Source organism: Sminthopsis crassicaudata, chromosome 2 (assembly GCF_048593235.1).
Source record: "Sminthopsis crassicaudata isolate SCR6 chromosome 2, ASM4859323v1, whole genome shotgun sequence".
Lineage (NCBI taxonomy): Eukaryota > Metazoa > Chordata > Mammalia > Dasyuromorphia > Dasyuridae > Sminthopsis > Sminthopsis crassicaudata.
In genome coordinates, this window is record NC_133618.1 from 326228722 (window position 1) to 326251197 (window position 22476).

The window sequence follows — 22476 nt, forward strand, 5'->3', positions numbered from 1 at the left end:
TTGAGTTCTTTCTCTTTATAAATCTATCAGCTATACTATGTAACTGCTACCTAAATCTAAGTAGATGTCATTGTCAATAACAAAATATAAATTCACTTAAAAGCAATATTGAATTCTGTGATTATATATTTTCCCAATTAAAATACAGTAGTAGTTCAACTACTGTCATGTGAAAATCTGTGAAATTTTGTTAAAGAGTGATCCTTATAATTAAAAGAATTAGATGCCACAATTATTATACTTGTATTTTCAATGGAGTGAGGGCATTCTTAAGAGAGAAAACTCCCTCTATTAGGGCAGATCAACAACTTTTCTGAAATTTTATCTTAGAGAATTGCCTAGGTCATTGAGAGGTTAAATGTCTTCCTAGGGTTCATAGGTGACATAAACCTAGGTTACTTTGAGTCCAAAGCCAGATCTACATTCACAGTGCAATACTGCCTCTCATGACAATCATCTCCCTTGCCACAGCCTCCTACTTTTGTTGAGACCATAAATTAGTTTGAATTTTTAATCGTATTTTTCCTTAGCAGAAGGTACTTTTCAGTAATGTGTATTATATTTTGAAAGTAAAACTACACCATAAATGTAAAATAATACTCTTTGTATAATCATACTTAATATATAGCTAGTACAAACAACTCTCCAACACAAGACATATAAATATAAAGTTTATTCAGCATAGTATTTAGAAAAATAAGTTCACATCATTTCAGAATACAAATAAAACACTTAATTGTCCAGGCATAAACCCTTATTACAGTACAACATACATACTTTAGATCTCTTTGGTTGGGTAATTGAGCACAGAAATGTTCTGTGACATGCTCTGTGTGCCATCACCTAACAGTGCAGTAAAAACTTATTGTTATCCCATACCATAATATACATTCTGTATAGATTCGTTCTTTGTTGTAAGGCACAATAAAATCATAGTGAGTACAGAACTAACTGGTTACTTCTAAACATACAGTACATGCAACAAAAGAATTCATTTCCTTTGAGTCAGAACCCTGAAAGCCAAAAAGAACCACATGCTATATAATTTTGAGTGAAGAATCATATGGTGGTAACATTAAATTATATGAAATGTACCAGTTAGACAAAAAACAATTCTTAGGCTCTATCATTTAATAGTCTTGGGAAGACTCTGGGATATCTTCACTGGAAAAATGTAATATTTTCCCTGCAATTTTCCTGAATTAGAGATATTTTCATGAGATGAATTTTATCAAAAATATTATTAAGAATGAAGAACTTATGGCTATTGTACTAATATACACTTGTCTAGCATGTAGCAGGGCACGCTGCAACATGTGCCCAGTAATCCAACTATTAACATGCAAGATACAAGGGCATATACAAGAAAATTTAAGGCCAGTGTGCAATTTCCTACTGATATTATCTATGGCTATAACATTTACCTGCCTTTCACAATTCAAGGAAAGGCTCTGACACGTGCGTAATTTCAAAGAGCCTTTTCATCCCTATAAATGCACAGGAGAAGTGAAAAGGAAAAACATGGGCGTCTTTGCTTGAATGAGGAAGAAACACATCTTCTCTTTAAACAACAGACTGCCCTGTACCATACAGAACTAAGAATCAAATGTCAACTTTTGACTGACATAGTGCATAGATAGGCTCATACCAGAAACCCCATAACCAGCAGGGGGATTATGAAGAGGAATTTATATATCCCTGTTTTGATTCCCCTCAGGGATCATCACAGGGATATTTGCAGCATCTTCAAGCACTTCTTTGTGAGAGGGGAAGTTCTGCTATATGAACTCCAAAGGCCAGAATCTTAGTATTGCAAATAATAACTTTACAATTTTGTGTGAGGAGTGCATGGGATTAGTATTATATTATTTTATCACATATATATGCACTACACCACATAAACTGACCCTTATCTTACTGAAAGACTAGAAAAGAACACTATGTTCTTTATAATGTGCAATGACTCTTACTTAATATAGTGTGTATATACCTGGAGCAATCAAAAGGTTATATAATTAGATCATGTTTGGAATATAAATGGGTTTCCTAGATAAGATTTAAATTTTGTGCTATCTTTTCTTAGGGGAGAAAGGAGAATGAACTTTCCAAAGATGTGTTTTTTATATGTATGTGTGTGTGTGTGTGTGTGTGTGTGTGTGTGTGTGTGTACACTTTGGAAGACAAAGATGTATATGTATGCACACACTCACATACGATTTCCTAGTTGGTGCTTTAAACACATCCCCATCTCCTTTATAGGATGGGTAGCCCTTTAAAATACATAACAAACTCTTGAGATCTGCAGCAACTATATGGAAAATACCATTTTCTTGTAAACTATACTATAGAACCATAAAATTAAGCTCAGTAACATGATCAATACACACCCAAAGGAAAAAACAAACAAACATTATAAGTAGTGGCAGAAAAGAATAGAACTCTAAAACACCTGACTTAAAAAAAAAATTAAACCCTAAAGCTTAACAAAAACACTGTCCATTTAGAATTCTAGGAATATTCACTATTTTTTCATTCAAAAAGGACAGGACATCTTTTGATCAAAATGATGACTCAAAGAATTTCTTGTACAGCTCTTGATCTTTGTATATCATTCACATTTAGCCAAACCACAAAATTTAGGTCCTACACAAACCTTTGCCTAGCATACATGGTAATCAGTGATGATAGTAGCATCTGCGCATAAGGATTAAGGAGCCAAAATGTGCCCTTCATTTTGATCTTATAAATAAATGTGGTACCTTTACCTATGACAGTTTCAGTAAAGTATACTTATTTCTTGTGATTTTTAGATACTGTAGAAGAATTTCATAATGCTGGTCACCATATATGTGTACCTTTCTTCTACTGTCATGTGTTCAGAGTCATTGATAACTAAAGCCAGAACTCACAGCATTATTTACAGATTCCTTGAACTTAAAAAAAAAATTACCTCTAAAGAAATGAAAAGATAGTGCAAACAATAGTCATGATATCATGATGTTCAATAGCTCATGGAAAAATTATTTTCCAAAACACTTAGAACTGATTAGAAGTTTCAACAGGGAAAGGTCTTGTTCTACCAGATTTACTTGTTCCATTTTCTCTATAATTAGGCTTTGATAGCAGATATGGATAGTTTATGTGGATTGAAATGACATGGAAGTTTTTATAGAACTGTTACACTATAATGAAAAGTATTAACAGTAAATCACCTATTTGAATCATCATTACTAATAGAAATAGAACTATTAAAAATTTAGTGTATGTTTTCAGATTAAACCAATTCTACAGTAAAATTAACCCTGGGTGGAGCATCAAAGAACAGTCAATGTTTTTCCTCACATGTCTGTACCTTAGTAAGAATAATAAAAGGCCACTAGGTAAAAAAGGCACCTGGAATTCTGTAGAAAATATGTAGGTATTTAAAGCAATTGGAAAAATACTAAATAAAGAACCGCATAGGGATATGAACAAATGTACCCAAGTTTGAATATTGCAGAGAGTTTTCTTGCTTTAATATTATTAACATTGACCTTACTGGGCTACTGATAAAAATTATTACTTTTAAAATCCTACAAAAAGTAAAATTTTGTTGGAAACAATTATGTCTACTTCCTGTTCAAACAATAAAAATAAATTAAACAGCCAGAAAACTTGTTTTCTTTTCATTTCATTGTGCCTCAAGTAAAAGGAAAACATATCCTATAAATAAGATTCATTGTACTAATTCAAAATATTCTAATAGTAATTGATATATTTACATTCATGCTGAATTCTATTTCAGAGTTGTTTTTATTAGAATGTCAAATTATCTGAGCTTCATTAAACTACCAGCTATCTTCATCTGTCAGTCAGCAAAGACAATTTAGTACTTTCTAGCTGGGAAAATGCTGACAAATAGAATCATTCAGGGTTTATTCAGGTTCTTAACATCAAAACTATCAAGAATAGTTTGGAGGTATCATCTATGCTTTTTAAAATGTATCAATGCCCATGGAGTAAGAGTAAACAAAAAGAATTGCATTGTTTCTATCTTTTATAGCTACATTTCATTTTCTAGAAATATGTACATATTTTTACTTTTGAAACATAAGTTTTTATGTGGAAGTTTCATTTCAGCCTTTAGGGTTACATTAAGTAAACCAAACCATGACACCTTCACTTTGATAATTTCCCTTATGTTCTCTTCTTTAGTTAAAAGAGAACATTAACACGTGAACAAAAAAAGGATATAGTTTCACTTCCATGGATTTAATTGTGGTCTTCATGCAAACTCAATTCAAAGTCTTTGAAACATATCTCCCTGCCAAACTGTGCAGTATTTTCCTTAAGTAGGGAAAATGCTTAATGTCTTCAGGGCCTCTGGACAAGATTTGAACATGGATGCCAAAAACAAAGGGGAAAAAAATTATAAATCTTGCATATCTTGATCCAACTGAACAGTTTGGAGCTTGGCAAGCTCTTTTTTGTCTGTTTCCAGTTCTTCACAGACTGTTTCAACAATGCCATCCAGGACATATTTGGATTTGGAATCCAGCATCATTAAGTTGCTTGTTGCTTTGTCCTCAGGACTTGGTATGAAATCTTCCTTTATGTTAGATACAGATTGCAGAACCAACCGGTGCTCTCTGACAAAATCCTCATGTACTGCTGGGGAAGAATGACCCACACGGTCTCCAGCTGCTGGAACTATTTCCCCAAGGGCAGGTTGGGTCATTGGAATTGACATTAGGTCTGGACCAGTAATAAGGGAACAGTTCTGAAGAGTTGCATAGTTAGTGTTGCTGACAGATATCACAGTAGATGTGCTTGTTACAGGTGTAGACAAGGGCTGGCTCTCAGTAATATCAGCATTTAGCTCTGTTGCATTTAATAGAGCAGGGGGAGCGAGGGAAAAATTGTGAGTTGGAGTTACATTAACTAATGATGAGGCCATAGGATGAAGGCCACTGCTTGAGATATTTTCAGAAGACATGTTTACATTGACTTGTGGGTTTTGATTGACAGGCATTAATTGAGAAAATACAAGGCTCCTTTCCAAGCCCTCTTGTTTAACAGATCCTACTGTTTGACTTGAATTTGGAACTGTGTAGACAACTGTACTAGGTGAAAGAGAGCTGAAGAAAACCTTTCCTTGCTGTGCCGTGGTGGAGTCACTTGTAAATGTCCCCCCATCAGAAGTGCTTGAATTTACTGAAATGTTACCTAAAAAGAATAAAATAGAGTAGATTGGAAATTATATGGGCTGATGAAAGTTACTTCAGTATTTATCTATTTATGTACATGTTATTTTTCTCAGAGTTAAGCCAATGATTAATATTATCTGTAAGAGCTTAGCCAGTGTAAAACAAAATAATTCCATTAATTTAATTCTAAATTTTAGGTCTTTCTGGTTTACTACTAAAAGCTTGATAATAGCTAGGATTTACATATAGAGTGCTTTAAGATTTGCAAAGTGCTGTACATGTTGTCTTATATTTGATTCTCATAAGAACCCCGTGAGATAGGCATTATTATTATGCTTATTTTACAGATGAGGAACCTGAAATTGAGAGAAGATAAAAGCTAATAAATGTCTGAAGTTGGATTCAAACTCATCTTCCTCATTCCAAGCCCAACATTCTGTCCACTGCAAAGCCTACCTACCTTGTCCTTAATTAATTGATGTGCATTATTGGCTATACCAACAAAAAACACAAATACAAAATACCTTTGTTGGGAACAAGTCAATAACTAACTAAAAGCATAAATGGACATGCAGAAAATACTGCATGAAGGAACTTGCCCTGGGGCTTTAAGTTAACCATATGAACCTGTGGAGACAAGTTTCAAACTTTCACCTAACTAACCATAAAATAAATAATGTCAAGGCAATTAGACATTCAAAGTTTTTTTCTTTTGTTCTAACAGAACTGAACTTTAAACATGCTTCTAAGTCTGATGTAGTGATAGACAGAATTAATGAGGATATTGAAATATGCCTCTTCAAACACATTTCGATAGAAACCAGAGTTCATTCTTTAAAACTGACCTTTTAAGGCTATCATTAACATTTTACAGAAACTAATTCCATAGGAAAAATGATAAAGAATTAAATGAATTATCCAATTCATTCAAAGCTATCAAATTTTTTTTGTGAAAATATGCATGTAATATTCTATTTTACTTCAGGAAAACTTCCTTTTGACATTTTAAGACCAATTCTACATAGTCAATGGAAATAGAAAGTTGAAGAGATATTTCTACTAGATAATAGAGGCAGTTTGGCTAGTCAGCCAGTACAAATCTTTCAAGTGCTTCATGAAAACCTGTTTTCTTTTTTTAGACTGTTTATATAGGAAAAATAAAGCAAAGATTACAAATTTAAGGATTTCACTAAAATATTCTATTAATGAGAGGGGAAAAGGGTCTTGACAAATTGACTATACATTTAGAGCTAGAAGGCTCGTTAAAAATTGTTTGATTCCAACCCTTCATTGTATAGTATCCAAGAAGATGACTGTTTTGTTCAAGTATACATGGCTAGAGGCAGAATTCAAATCCAGGTCTTCCAGATTCTAAGTCCAGTGTATCCCTTATACCAAATTGCCTTTCCATTCTGCTCTGAAATCTTTCAAAGTGACTGTCTAAACCAGAGGTTCTTACTCTGGGGTGAACAAACTTAAAAAAAAAAAAAGTTTTCAAAAAAATTGTATTTACCTTACCTGTGTGACCCTGGGCAAGTTACTTAAAACCAATTGCCTTGCAAAAACAAACAAACAAATAAACAAACCTATATTTGCAACATAATTGATTTTCTTTCTAATATTATATATTTTATGCATTAAAAATTATTCTGAAAATGGATGCATGGATTTTGTCATACTACCAAAGGGGTCCATTACATAAAAAAGGTTAAGAAACCCTTAGTCTATAAAAATTAAAAAAAAAAAAAAAAAAACCTGGTCAGCATATCATAGTTCCAATGTTTCCTAAACACATAGTTGTAATCACTTAACATTTTTGAGTCTCAGTTTCCTCAACTGGAAAACAGTTATACTTACACTACCAACTTCAAAGGAAGGTTTTTGGAAAGTTACTTTGTAAATGTTAAATTATCTGGGTTGCTAGTATTCAATTTAGTTCATGGAGAAAGTTCCAATTTTAAGTAGAATTCATAAAAGAATGTTTTTTGCTTGACTAATAAGAATTATTGTTATGAAGTTACCTTCCTAGGCTAATAATTGAACTATGATAGGAAACTTCAGATATCCTCAGAAAAATTTGTCAGTCTCCTAACTACATTGGAATTTCTTCAAAGTCAACATTTTGGAAAGCATTCTGTAAAGAAAATTATGTTTTCTGATATTTGAAATTTCAGGAAAATGTATACAATTAGTAAGGTATGTTTTTGTCTTAGATTAAAATATACAAGAAAATGTATTTTCTTCTACTATGTCTATTTAGACACATTTATAATTTCTAAACAATAAAGTCATAATTATGTTTCTGAAATAAAATATATTGAAGACATACTCAGATTATTCTTATTTGTTATCTTTTTATATGCTCTCCGCTCCAATTTCCCTACCAAATGGCTGTGTCAGTCAAGCAACTAAAAAGATTTGCCTGAAGATTAAATATACTTTAAAATTTTCAACCTGAGCTTCTAGGATGTGGTTAAATTTTATATACATACATACATATATTTGCTGAAGCATATGTTTTATTTGAAATTTGCTTGCTAGCACATGTAACTTCCTTTCTTTTTTTAATCTCCTTTTTATTTGCTGTATCTTCCCCTTTTTCCCCATTAGAATGTAAGCTCTTTTATATCAAGGACTGACATACTTGCCTTTATCTGTAGCCTCAGAACATTTAATTAGTGATTTATCAAAATTTCTAGCAATTTAGGAAGTGCTTTTAAATAATTTTTTAAATCTTTTTAATAGCTACTTAAAAGTAAACAGTCAAATTTTTGAGTATGTTCTAGAAATGCTAATATTAATTAATAGAAAAATACAAAGATGATCCGGGGATCTCTTTTCAGATCCAATAGCTACTGAATAAAGAAATTGCATTATAAATCTAAAGAGAATTGTTGTCACAACTAAATGGATAAATAAAACTTTATAAGGATTATGTTTCAAGGATTCAAGGATTATGTTTTTTGATAAGAAGTAAATAAATATTTTATAATAAAACAAAAGACTAGATAGAAAATATATTAACAACTTGATGACAAGAAATGATATGGTTAAATACATATTTTTCTCACATATAAGATCTGTGAATTATTTTTTTTTCCAACACAAAGAAGGACTAGGTATAAAAAGATAATTTTAGTCAGCAGCTTTTATCTTAGCTATCATAGCTCGAAGTTCTATGTTAGATAGTTAAGGACTAAAAACATGCAGAATTGTGAATTGCTATACTGTTTCAAGAGGAACACTTAATTCCTGAACCCATCTGGTTAAACTTATGCCTTCAACCTACCCCAATAGTCCCAATACTGACAACCCTGTCATTTGATCTTAGCTATTATAAATGAAAATGCTATTCTTATTCCCATTAAATGTCTCATTTTAAAAGAAATTAAGCTATTAGCCCCTAATAATTTTCTGTGGCATCAAGTTTCCCAGGTTACACATCAAAAGTATTTCTCCATTTCAAATTTTCTTCCCAACTCACCCCACCCCTTATACCTATTCACTTTTTGCTTCAAATATGGTATCTTGAGATTTTACCTATTGGCCCTTAGTGAATTTTCCTGAAGAGAGAAAACTGATTTGTAAAAGGTGGGTGTGGGAGGAAGAGATAGTAATGAGAAAAAAAATGCATATTTAGTCATGTAAAAAACTAACACTGATTTTCACCTCATTTTTCATAGTTTTTCTATTGTTTTAGCTCTTTCAATAACTTGTAAAACCAAAATAATGATGAATATGTTGTGAGATAAAATGGGAATACATATACAAAACAAAATTTATTTCTGAATTATTTTTCTATCACAAGCTAGGAAAGTTTAATGCTATATAACACAATACTTCATTTTATGTATTCCTGAAATTCAATGTATACATTCTAGATTTGTAAGTCAAATCACAGAATTAAAAGATTTAGATTTAGAAGGATTATTAGGAGTCACCTAAGCTAAATCTTCCATTTTTCAGATGAGGTGACTGAGCTCTAAAGAAATAAAGTAGTTTATCCAAGGTCACACATACAGTATGTGGCAAAACCAGGAATTAAACCCAAGGCCTTTTCAGAGCTCCACATTAGCATTACCCCTCATTATTTAACTATTTCTCTAACATTATTTAAATGCCTCAGGAAAATGAGATTTCAAATGAAATTCTATTGTAAATACTTTTAAATGAACAACCACTCCCTAATTGATATTTTTTTGTGTGTGCTATAGTCCAAAGAGCAGTACTTTCAGATGAATCAGAAGACTTCAATTTGAGTCTAGATTTTGGCAATTACTGGCTATGTAATCCTGGGCAAGTCACTCTACTTCTATTTTCATACATTGGGTTTGCCTGAAATGACATAAAACTTCTATCCTAGGATTAATAGTGTTCAACTTTTGAAATTAAAGTTTTCACCATCTCCATTGTATAGATACATAAACTCAAAAAGAAGGACTAAGAAACTTGCTCAAAGTCATTGAGAGAGCTAGCCCTTAGTTCTCATGAAGTCCAGTTCAAGCCCCCTCTAGTGTAATAGATTGTTCTGCTTTTGATCAAATCTCTTTTTACCTATAGAAATAATGGAAATAAGCAATCATCTGAGAGACTTCCCCCTATCTGATGAGTAAGTCTAAGGGCATATAAACAGACGTTCAATCACACATTCTTTTGCTTTTCCTTTAGTTTTGTTATACTTAATTATAGGAAGAACATGGTTCATAGAGAATCAAAACACTCATCACTGTGCCTGATTTTAGCTTGCTCTTACAAAATGTTTTTGATCAAACACTTGATGCTTAGGTAAAATACATGTTTACACTAAATCTTCGGCTTATTCTTTGTTCTAAGCTCTAACATTGATTTTTAATTTTAAAAAGTTAAGCAATGGGTTATTTTTCAAGCACCAATATTTTATATTTTTATAATTGTAGAGCTGGCAAGCCTTGTTGTGAACTATATTTTTCTATTCAGGTCCTAAAAAAAAATACAGCTCATCCCCATGATCCTAGGGAGTTAAGCATGTTGAGTGTTGCTAACAGGTGTTATAATGAGGGTGAGCAGCAAGAACAAGGATATTCTGCAGCTGTAGCAGACACCAGGCCACATGGGCTACAACACCCCTTCATAGGTTTCACAAAAGACAGCAGCTGACACACATACTCACTTTTGCCCAAGGCATTACATAGCAAATGAAGCCTTTACCTTGTGAAGCTGCCACTGAGACAGAAGGCAGCTGCAGAGGAGAGAATCCAATGCTTCCATTAAGTAACTGGCCATTTGTTCCTGAATTGGGGATCTGTACAATGCCATACTGGTTTATTTGTACTGGTGTTGTAAAAGTCACCACAGAACCTCCATCTTGAGAAGCCACTGTTTGTATGCCTTCCCTTTTAACTTCAGTGCTAGGTATTAAACCAGGAAATGAAGCAGGGATACTGGGGCTGTAAGATGTTGTTGCTGCAGAATTTGTTGTGGAACTCTGAAGAACTTTGAAGTCTTTTACATCCTCTGAAGGAGATCCCAAGATGTCAGTCATAGATGCACTATTGTTCACAATGCTTGATGACGTTTTTGATGGGTTTAAAGTCACAGACTGTGCATTTCCTACATTTAGTCCATTAAGAATTACACTGTTAGGTCCCTGAATAAAGGAATTGCCATTAAGGAAGACAGGTGAAGTACTTGCAGGTACTAAACCTCCATTCAGTAAAACTCCAGGGGAACTTAATGATATTTTAGTGTTTCCGATTTGTTGCATATACACTGGTTCCATGTGGCTAGAAAGGCTCAAGTTGGTAACTCCATCAGAAGAACTAGAGAGTGAATGAGGAGATAAATCTTCATGTCCCTTGCTGGACTCATCTTCAGTGCTTGGATTACCATCTGATTCACTGGATAGGAGAGAAGAAATCAAGACACATTAGAGGTCAAGGAGATGACATTTTAAATACTTGCAATCTGTTTGGAAAATCAGATCCTAAAATAAAGAATGGGAAGAAAGCATGGTGTCTGTTGGTCTGATTTAGATTGGGAAGTTTCTGAGAAGAGATCTTAAGTATGAGTAAAGGGGTTGGGGGAGGGGAATCTCAAATCCTAAATCATCTTTTGATAAACTCAGAAAAATGGTCTGGGGAATGCAGTGTCAGCCAATATGAATAAAATATATAGTGGGAATAATAGGAAGTTAAAGCTGGAAGGACCTCAGAAACCACATAGCTTATCTCTTAGATACAGAGGTGAAAACTGAGGTCCCAAACAGAGAAATTAAAGGTCCGTAGTCATATATCTAGTGGCAGAGTATATATTTTTTCTACCATTACAATTCTGACTCCTACTAATAAATAAGTTTCTAGTTATACTTAAAAAGTATAACTAGAAACTTATTTATTGGAATTTTGGGTTGAGAAACTCCTTTAAACAAATTTGATCAGTACTATTTTAGAGACAATGCAAGAGCCAAAGCACTAAGATATAGGCTTCCAGTAGCCCCAGAGAAAAGAAAATGTAGCACCTTGAGGTGGTTTAATTTTTTTAAACCTATTAGAGACCTGGACAGATAATGGGAAGTGATAACTCTACAACCACTTTCTGTAAATGTTTACATCAATTGACCCTCCCGAATCATCAGCTTTTATGGACCCAACTCTCCCCTATCCAATTCTAAAGAAATTGCTGGACTTCTGGAGAAGGTGCCTTCATCACTAAAAGAACTACTTGGCAAGCATTTGTGTTTGAACTTAGGAAAAAAAATAGAAATGGGTCAGGTGAAATGAGTGGGAAAGGGGATAAGCTAAAAACAACATGTAACAAGAAGAAACCAAATACTTCCCCCTCCCTTATTGTGGTTTCCAGGCCAGGCACCCTCAGGCCTCTTCCCGAGTTCTTCCAGATTCCATCTGTTCCTGAGAATACCTCCTTTTCTTTTTTCATCTACCAGGTTTAGAAAAAGGATTCAGGATGTAAATGTGGTGGTGTTTCCCTACTTGGCCTAACACTGGAATGGAAGCAGGAGAGAGGCTGATTGGAGAGCTGAAGAAGGTGGTTTGTTTTTGGCCTGGTTGGCCCAGGGATGGTTCCTAGCAGGGTCTGTTTCACTTTAGTGCTGAAGGAGGGGATTACTTTGGCTTTGGGCTGTGCGGCGGGGAGAGCTGTGAGCATTTTGATTTATGAGCTGAGATTGAGCCTCAATCGCTGTCTGAGAGAGTGACTCATTGGGGGAGGGTAGGGAAGGGGGCAGATCCGGAGAGGGGCAACCTGGAGGAGGGGGCAGTGAGGGAGAAAGCACAGATGGTAGGAAAAGAAGAGGATTGGAGCTTGTGTGCGGTGATGGAGGTGTGAAAACAGCCCGGGAGGGGGAGGGGAGGTAGGATCCTGTATTGGGTGTGCCAGGACACCCCTTACTTTCTACCCTGGGGCCCCACTTATTTTTTTCTTTGTTAGAGGAGTAGGGCGGGGATCCCTAACCCTAGGCTAATAAAAGCAGAGTTTTTGATTGGGGAGTAATTAATTCTCTTATCAGCAACTTTTTTTCTTACTTTATTTTCAGACTCACTTTCTCTCTCTTTTGGTGTGTTTTGTTTTGGTTACACTCCGTCTTCAGTATTGGATTCTCCTCGCTGCTCTAGGGGCCCTCGGCTGGCTCTGCACAACCGCCTCACCGCCCTCCTTCTTTCCTCTTCCCTCCCTCCCTCCCTCCCTGGGAGAGGAATGCCTGGAGGCCCGATTTGCCCAAGGAAGGAGGGAAGAGGGGAAAGGGGGAGGGGCAGTAGGAGGAGAGCAGGCTCTGGAATGTGCCTTGTGCGACGAGTGGTCACCTCCACCTGGCCGGCTCCAGTTCTTAGAGAACTTAAAACCCTTTAGCTTCGGCTCACCTTAGCTCTTTGATTCGCTCTTTGATCGATATATTGTAGATATTTTGATAGTTTCTCCTGGAGGGTTGGGGTCACTATCTCTTTCAACCATTTCTGTGCCACAAACTCAGGTAAGCACCATCCCAGTGATACACATAACCACAGGAAGTATATTCAGACGCAAAAACAAAAGCTCTGGGAAACCTGATCCTTTCTGACTGAGGAAAGGCTGAAAGAAACAAAAGCTCCAAACCGGCAAGAGATCGCTGTGCACCCACTTCCTTCCCCACTGCCCGCCATAAGCTCTCTAGCCATGGAGCCACAGGAGAATCGAGTTAAGAAAGCACTTTTTTTTTTTTCATTCCCGGCTTCCCGGGACTGCGTTGAAACCCGACCCGAAGGAGCTCAGAATCAGGTTTCAAAACAAGGTAGACGCGAGCCGCACTAACACCCCCACGTTGCTGCTGCTGCTACTGCTGAAAAGAACAGCGGGCAAAGTGAATGATTAACTCTGTCAAATAAACCTCAAGTCTTAACACTTCCCCCCCACCCACCCTCCCCCATCCTCCCACTCAACAACCTCCCTCCCATCACCTACCAGGACCCAAAGTACAGGCCCCTCTGCCCCCAATTTCTCTACAGCATTTTCCAAGCCCAAGACTGAGAAGCTGCAGAACCCCAGGTAGGGGTGTGTGGTGTGGTGTGATGTGTGTGTGCTCAAGCTGGAGAAAGCAGAACTAAAAGGCTAGGGTGGGGTGCGGTGGGCATGTTTGTGTGTCAGCAGCCCATCATGCCTATGTCTAAACAGGGAGAAAAGCCCAAAGTCAGCGAGCCCCAGAGCAAGGAGGAAGGAGGAAGCTGGAAGCCGAGCGCACTCTTCGCTTGCCAGCAAACTCCTTCGCTTCACCCCGCCAGACCTGGGGACAGTGGCAACTTCAAAAGGCTGAGGGGATCGGGGTGGGCAGAACTGCTTGGTCAAAGGTGGGGGGTGGGGACTGATACCCGGGCTAGAAGAAACTTCTAGGGGAAGGAGGGGGGAGGGTAAAGAGGTCTGTTCCCTCCTCCTCCCTTCCCCCCCCCCACCCCAGCCTACCTCCACTCCTTAGTCCTCCAGTGCAGCGTCCGGGAAGAGAAGGAGGGGGGAGGAGGGAAGGGAGAGGTGGGCAGCAGCAGGACAAGGCTAGTGGGGAAGGTAAGCGCCATATTTGCAAGCGTTTGGAGGAAAAGCAGGCTGGGGGTTAGAGGAGGGCGAACGAGAGGAAGGAGAAACAGAGACAGACAGAGACAGAAAAGAGGCAGGAGAAGGAGGAGGAAAGTTTGGCGGCTCACCTTTTGGACTGGGTCTCGGAGGGATTCCGGTCGCGCTGCCTCCGGTTTTTGAACCAGTTGCTGACCTGAGTGAGGGAGAGGCCGGTGATCTTGGCCAGGTGCCGCTTCTCTGCTGGGGACGGGTAACGATTCTGCTTGTACAGCTCCTTGAGCGCGTTGCGCGACTTCTCCTTGAAACAATACACCGTCTCCTCGCCGTCCCAGATGGTCCGGGGCAAGGGGAATTTTCTCCTCAGCCTGTACTTGTCCACAGCTCCCAAGGGCCGGCCCCGCGCTCTCTCGGCTTCACTGTAGCGCGCCTTGTACCAGAGCTGCTGCAGAAGTGGGTGGTTGGCCGACTCGAAGCTGTGGCTCTCGAGGATGCTGTAGAGCTCCGGGTAGATGCCCTGGTGGAAGGCGACCAGGGCTCGGGCTTTCAGGAGGCTTTCGTTGCCACGTAGCAGGTCGCTCTGGGGCAGAGACCATAGGAACCGGGCCAGGCGGTCCAAGTTTCCCCCTTGCTGCAATGCTTCACAAACGCAGGCGACGTGGTCCGGGGAGAAGGCCAGAGGGGTCTGCGCGGCGGCGGCGGCAGCAGCGGCGGCGGCGGCAGCAGCGGCTGCTTGATGGTTTCGGGCTAGAAGTTCGGAGTGGAGTTGTACCTGGTCCGCCGCAGCTCCCGCGGCGGCCACCGCCGCTGCGGCCGCCGCGGCGGCTACTGCCACTGCCGCCCCCTCCTCTTCGCTAGCAGCAGCCGTGGAACCCACGGGCTCCATGGGGAAAGAGGCGGCAGCCGGAGCATTGAGTGTTGCCACAGCTCCCCCCACCACTTCTGGTGGCGCCTCCTTTCCTTCGGGGGTGGCTTCCATCCCATTTTCTTGCTTTATCTCCACCGCACTTGCGATCTGGTCCGTGGGGGAGGAAGAGGACATTTTTTGTCGTCCCCCCCCCCACTCCTCTCTTTCTTCTACTCTCCTTCTTTCGCCCCCCCTCCCCCCCTTCCCCTCTCCGGAAAGCCCACTCCCTCCCTCTTAGTTTCGGCAGGATCTAGCTGATCAGGTTTCTTCCCGGCCACGCAGTCACCATTAAGATAGCTGCTATAGCAAAGTAGTGTAAACGGATAGCTCCTTTCTGCCTTTCCCCCAACGTGACTCCTCGGGTTGCTGCATACTATATGGCACAAGCAGCCTGACTGGCCCAGGCGAGCCACCTCATTGGCTATTTGCATTCAGAAAGAGGAGGAGACACAATTTCTCTCCCCCACAATCACCCCTCCTTCCTCTCCGTCCCTCCCCCCCTTCCCCTGACCCTAAACACCTATACCTGGAGAAGTTCGGACATTCTTCTTAACACGGGCCACTGAGTTAACAAAACATATCATCACCTGAAAGCTAGACAGTAGAAGTCTTGTAAAAAAATTTTCAGCGACAGTTCTAAGAAAATAATAGATAAGTAGTATTAAGGAAAACATGTAGCCTTCATATCGAGTTGCCAAAAATCTAACAAAAAAGTTACCACTAGCAAAAAGATGACAATACCATAAAGAAGCAAAAGAAGAATTGATATCTTCACACTTCCAATTTTGTTTCTTTTCACACACTTACCGTGGATTTTTCTTAAAAAGGATAAAAGGGCATGGAGAAATACTGACAGGGAAGGAACCCATTGAGAATTGAAATTCTCCATCAAGTAAAAACATATATTAAATAGTTTTACTTAAAAACAACAACAACAACAACTTTATAGTATTTAATATAGACAGCACATTGAGAATACTCAGAGCATCAGGCATTCACACTTATTTTAAAGATGAAGATATATAAAGGGCTGGAAGTAAAAATGAAATAATTGCAATGGTTAGGTCAATAGGATAGTAAAACAAATGGTGTTGTACCAGTAGAATACTTCTGTTACAATTGATGAATTGTAGAAGATCATCATTTTATCATAATATAATAACAGCAAGGAAGATTAGTTATATTCTTTATAATGTATCCTATGAATAATTGTGCTTACTCAAAGATGTTACATTTCTATATTAGGCTCCAGGTATTTCTGAAAGGATCAGTAGTTATTTTCACCTGTAGATATAACATAGGACTACAAACCTTTGCTTTGAGACTGAAACTTTGGTGTCTGGGATCTCATTGCCTTTTTTCTTCATTGGCTACATAAATCACTTTCTTAGAGTCATCTAGTCTCGGTATGCTATTCATTAAATGGATCTACCTGCTGCTATTATATTCCAGGATTCATTTCCTATGCTACATTGTTTTAACTTCAGCTGTGTCCTCATAATATTGCTTCTGTCCAAATTACCTTCAGTGACTGCTTCAGATTATCATGACACCTGCTCAGGCGTCTTTCACTTACACATCCCAAGTCCAGATCTTATCTTTTTTTTTTTTTTTTTTTCTTTTTTTTGCTAAGGCAGTTGGGCTTAAGTGACTTGTCCAGGGTCACACAGCTAGGAAGTGTTAAGTGTCTGAGGCCATATTTGAACTCAGGTCCTTCTGACTTCAGGGCTGGTGCCCTAATCACTGCACTAACTAGCTGCCCTAGGATCTTTATCTTTTAATGTAATATATTCAAGTCCTTTAACAGCTGCTTAACATGCATTCGTTAAAGACTTTTATGTGCTGGGCACTGTTGAGGATGAAAAGAAAGAAATGATAGTCATTGCCTTCCAGTATTAGGAGCTTCTTACAAAGTTCTTTTTTTCATTCTTCTTTTGGTCTGGACATGTGATTGGATTGGTGGAGGAAGCTCCATATTGTGGAAACTCTACCAATACAGGTCAAGCTTTCTGTAATTTACAATCTTATATAATGCATCCTAGAGAATCAAACCTCCAGTGTGAATCAGAGGCTGTACATGAATCCTGTCAAGGATTCACTGAAATATAATTGAACTTTTAAATGTTTTATAGATGCCACAATTATTTCTAGATACCTACTTCAGCATCAAACTACCTCTTATAAAAATGAAAACACAAATATGCAAAAAACCTATACAGTGACCTAACAAAATATACCATATTCTGCATCTATCATCCTCTTTACCATGTGAGGGAATATGTTTCATCATCTCTACTGTGGAACCAAAATTGGTCATTACTCAGTGTACTGTTTATACAAGTCTTCTTATATTTCTCTGTATTCATTATATTCTAATTTTTTTTTCAAAGAACAACATTTTATTACCTTTGTATTCAATAGTTTTTTCAGCTGTTTCCCAATTATTTTATTTTTAGTTACTTGGAGCTTCTATTTGAACATTTTTGTGACTTTACTTTCTGTCAGTTTACAGGTCTATGGAACATATGTCTCATAGTAATACCATTAAGTCAAGGGCTATAAATAATATTTTTACTTTCCTTGCACAATTCCAAATTGTTTTCAAGGTCAATTTAACCAATTCTTACATGTAGCAAAGTTATATGTAAATTATAATATTGCCAACGAAATTATAGAACAAGCTACTTATGATTGATGTGACTGATAAATCCAGAGCTCTTCGCCATTTATCAGACCATACATTGCCTTTATTTTCTCAAACTTCAGTTTGGAACATGTTTGGTGGTCAACCTGGCCTTTCAAAATTGAACACTTTACTAATCCCTGAACTGAGGATGATAGGTTTTTCCTGAAGATGCTATTTGTGGATAACATTGCATTGACTAAGTCCAAGAACATTACAAGACTACCTCAATGAGATCCATATCTATTCAAAAAATGAATGATGCATATATTTTCCAAATCAAAACATGATGTTGGATGGAAGCTTACTAATCTGGTAAAATATCTTGCTAGGCACTAAAAATGGACAGTTAACTTGTACTAGAATTGAATAAGATCACAAGAGTAAGAATAAGATCACATATGTAGAGTTTTAAAAGACTTTAAAAGTTATCTAGTCCAACCTCTTAATTTTAATTTTTAATGTTTTGTTGCCCAGAGAGATTAAATACTTTTCCAAGATAGTAAGTTGCAGAGCTAGTATCTGAATCAGGTTTTCTGATGCCAAAATCCAGTTCTTGTTCCATTGAACTATGATGCATCTCAATATCAAAAGAATTGGAATTATGGACAAAGAAAACACATGATATATATGAGTAGGCTAAATAATATTATGAATAACTTACATGATAAAAAATGATATATAAGGAATGCTATAAAAGACCTTTCTGTAGAATGAACAAATAAGCATTTATTAAGCACTTATTGTATGCTAAGTTTTGGGGATGCAAATAAAAAGGCAAGGCTACTCCAAGGAAGGCTATTACTTAGAAAGAGTGAATGATAGGAGATAAATAGCTGGTTATCTACAAATACTTAAAGACCCAAAGGAAGGTCACTAGGAACTAATTATATACTTACTCTATAGAGTATTTATTGATGGAACTGGACAACAATCACTCTAAGATCAGAGTGAATAGTTAAGTTGCCACCTGTACTGATCTGGTGAAAGAAGTTTTCCAGGTCAGTGAGATCACACAGATCAATAAAGCCCAAATATTTACTAGTGAAATGAAATAGGCATAAACCAAGAACCAAGAGGAATCAGGTAAGCTCCCTCCATCTTTATTCTTTGAAAATTCTGAAAGGGGATATATATGAGGTTAAGTTTTTGGGTGTCATTTAAGGGAGTATTATACCAGATCTTTCCTAAAAACTTTCAAGCTCCACAGTTGTGATTGGAATTGTGGCTCCAATCACAGCTTCATGTCCATTGTATTAGAGATATCCACGCTTAAATATTTTGAAAACTGGTCACATAAGATGCAGACATTTTTGAGAAATCAATATAATACTTAAGTATTATTAGAGTTTAGTATCTCCTCAAAGCCTATACCACAATTAGAAACATCAACTTACCTGAAAGTTTTTCATCACTGTAGGGATGAAAATGACTCAACACTTAAAGGTCTTACCCCTGACAAAGCAATTCCCTTATTGACCACTGAACAGCAATTGCTACTGAACCAGTAGATCTTTATGGTCCCTCTATTTCTTTTCTTCCTATATCCTGTCCTATGAAGATTAGTCAAGCTTTTTCTGGAAGGATGAAGTAGAAAGCAGGTGCCCTTCCCCATGCTGATTGTGAATACATGGAAACTAAAGCATATTCCTGCCTAGGGGTGTCCGAGGCCCTGAGGACCCTGGGTCTCGTTTTTGTTTCTTCCTTGAAGAAAGGTGAACAAAGATGCCAAGATGGACACATCCAGGTTATCAGGAAATCAGAAGATCTTAGGTTCTTTCTCAGTATAGACAATACCCTATATCTATTATATCTAACTGAAGAAGATGACTTCAATCTAGAGGATTAATGGAACCCTAGATCTGACTTGCCAGAAAATATAGCCCTTGGAAGAATTGTATGGATTGTAAAAAGCAGGCGGTGAAATATAAAATGCTGAACTCCACAGTTTAAATAAGATACTGATAAGCTGGAGAGTGATCAGAGAAGTGTAACCAGAATAATGAAGGGACATGAATCCTTAACACATAAGGATTTGTAGAAGGAATTGGACATGTTTACACTGGAAAATAGAAGATTAGATATGTGGTAGCTATATTAAATTATTTGAAAGAACTATCTTGTGAAGAAGGGGTTAGGTTTGTTTTGTTTGGCTCCACAGGGAAGAATCAGAAGTGGAGGGAAGTTGCAAATAGATCAATTTAGAATCAGGAAAAACTCAAATTAGAACTGTACAGAAATAAAATGAACTGTTTGGAAAGATGGGATGTGGGATGGTTCTTCTTCCATTGAGGTCTGTAAGTAGTGGCTGGAGAACCACTTGCCATCTATATTATAGTGGGGGATATTTTGATATATGAGTTAGGCTAATTAAATGACCACTGATATCATTTCAACTCTCAAACTCTTTGTGATTTTGTAAAATGCCTCTTGTGTAACCCCCAAAATTGCTCAGCCTCTTAGGAGAATATCACTGTAGTTAGTTATATTATTGCCATTTATGCTTGTTTTAAGTCTTGTTAATATATACTTGGATCTTATGTATTTATTTTGTATATGTAGGAAGTAAATTGCTATCCTATACCTTATTTCTAGTGAAACCTTAAACATGAGCCAAAACCTAAGCTTTATTTAATTTTGCTTGAAGTTCTGGGGTAGCACTATAAATGAATGTTTTATAAATTGAGACAAAAATCCAGGCCATTGCCAGTTGCCTTGACTTATGTCTTACTACCAGACTTTGATATCTCTGGATGAGTGAGGCTGATGACTTTGTTCAATTCTGTGGCACTTAAATTCAATACACAAGCAAGTCAAGACATCACCTTCATATATTGGTCTGCTTCAAGAAAGAACAAACAATGACAACATGAATGATTATGTCAGAAAAAGAACCAGTTTTTTTTTTGTTTTTTGTTTTTTAAGCTGATCAGGCTCTCCTATAATTGGACATAGCTTAGGCATCTATGGATCCCAAAATTGAGAGGGATACCTTGGTGGATAGAGGAAGAAGGAACAGTCATGGACCCAGTATCAATTTTATTATTGCACATATAAAACTGGCTATACAAATAACAAAATGAAGACTCCATGGGGAGTGATGCTTCATGGACTTGAGAGCAATAGTAGGGCACATGGGAATTGACACAAGCCAGAGATGCTGAGGCACATCTGGAACTGGTAGGAAGCCTAACTAAGTTGAAGGCCACTATATCCACATAGCTGTGGAAGGAAGCCAAGTGGAGATGCTGAAGCAGCAACGGAATGATGGAGCATCAAAGGAAAAAAAATGATTAACATGTCAGAGAGCCACATTGCTGAGAACTAGAGAAAAGATAGATACTAAAGAACAATGAATCACAGAGACATGATGTAGAAGATCAAATCTGAACATTTTTTCATTATTACTTTGGGTCATGTGGGCTATATAGTGTGGAGGGGAGAAGGAGGGGGTGGGCAGATTGCCTTTCTAATGGCCATAAGCCACATAGAAGGTCTGCTTTGGTCTCTTGGGAAGAAAAGGAGATTGTTTCTTTTTGACTATTTATAGGCTTGGGTAGAAATGATGCTATCCTTTAGTTGTGTAAATAAAATCTTTTCCATGTTTAATGATGTTGTTAAGCTGAGTGCTTGCAGGAATCTAAAGAGCTCTTTCTGAGATTTAAAAAATGAACCAGACATTATATTCCCAGGGTTTCTCTGGGTGGAGTCATATGCTTGACAGACTGTGAAAAGCATGATTCAAATTGAACCTGAATCCCTGTATTAGGAGGGATTTTTAAACACCAAGCTAAACCGAAGTTAATAGTGATGGTCATCCACCATTACTTCTACTACTACCCTCCCACTCCACAACTCCCCCCAATGTTGCAGAACTTAATGAATCTTATCAGCTTTATATTGTTGAAAATTTGATATTGTAGATGGAGTACAGGATGTCTTGGCACAGGTTAGTGTAGCGAGCTGTCGTCTCTAGAAGCTGCCGGATCGCTCTCTGGGAAGAGATCTGCTGTGTCTACTCAAATCTCTCAGACAGATTCTTCTTCCTGTAACGAACCGTTGTCTCCAGGCAGTTGCTGTTAACTCTTGTCCAAAGAAGTGACTTCCCTTCCTGCAGAGAGCCCCGTCAGGCCTGATGTAATGCAGAGAGTCTTTCTTCTTGAATCCTGGCTCTGAATCTCCTCCAGCTCTTATCCTTCTCCAGGCCGATCTGCTCTGCGCCCAGTGCTGTCCTCTCTTTTATTCTCCCAGAGAATGGGCGTGGGATAATGCAAGGGCTTCTGGGAAGAACCACTTCAGCCAATGGGCTTGCTCCTTCTACCAAGTCAACCTGAGTTCTCACCTTGTAACTATCCAGACAACCTCAGTTCTCACTTAGTAATCCTAACATCTCCCCCTTTCTTTTGATTTAGAACATAGGACAGTCATGACCTTGAAACATAAATCCATCAATATGGGAAGTATTACAGATAATTACATAAATTACATAAGCACATAGTAACATAGTAACATAACACATGCTAGAAGTATATAACATAATCATAATCAAATAATCATAAATTGAAAATTTATAAATGTCCATAAGTCCATTGTCCATTAGTCTCATCTTGTGTGAGGAAGTCCAATGATTCCGCTGGTTTTTAAAGTTCTTTAACAGTCTTCTTATT

General features: G+C 37.6%; 1 protein-coding gene across 1 annotated transcript; it reads right to left on the reverse strand.

The window, feature by feature from the left end:
• Positions 1-658: 658 nt before the first annotated feature.
• On the reverse strand, positions 659-15298 carry LOC141556331 (homeobox protein SIX4-like). Its single transcript, XM_074290291.1, has 3 exons — positions 14351-15298; positions 10374-11062; positions 659-5205 (listed from the first exon to the last, which is right to left on the reverse strand). The coding sequence occupies exons 1-3, from the start codon at positions 15259-15261 to the stop codon at positions 4409-4411; spliced, it is 2397 nt and encodes a 798-aa protein (XP_074146392.1). The 5' UTR covers positions 15262-15298; the 3' UTR covers positions 659-4408.
• Between the last annotated feature and the right edge of the window lie 7178 nt (positions 15299-22476).

Bases quoted from the DNA above. Each gene is read 5' to 3' on its own strand.
- LOC141556331 (XM_074290291.1), bottom strand. From the start codon at position 15,261: ATGTCCTCTTCCTCCCCCACGGACCAGATCGCAAGTGCGGTGGAGATA. The intron at 11,063-14,350 runs GTGAGCCGCCAA...TCTCCTATCCAG, and splicing joins TCCGAGACCCAGTCCAAAAG to TGAATCAGATGGTAATCCAA. The intron at 5,206-10,373 runs GTAAAGGCTTCA...TATTCTTTTTAG, and splicing joins CTCAGTGGCAGCTTCACAAG to GTAACATTTCAGTAAATTCA.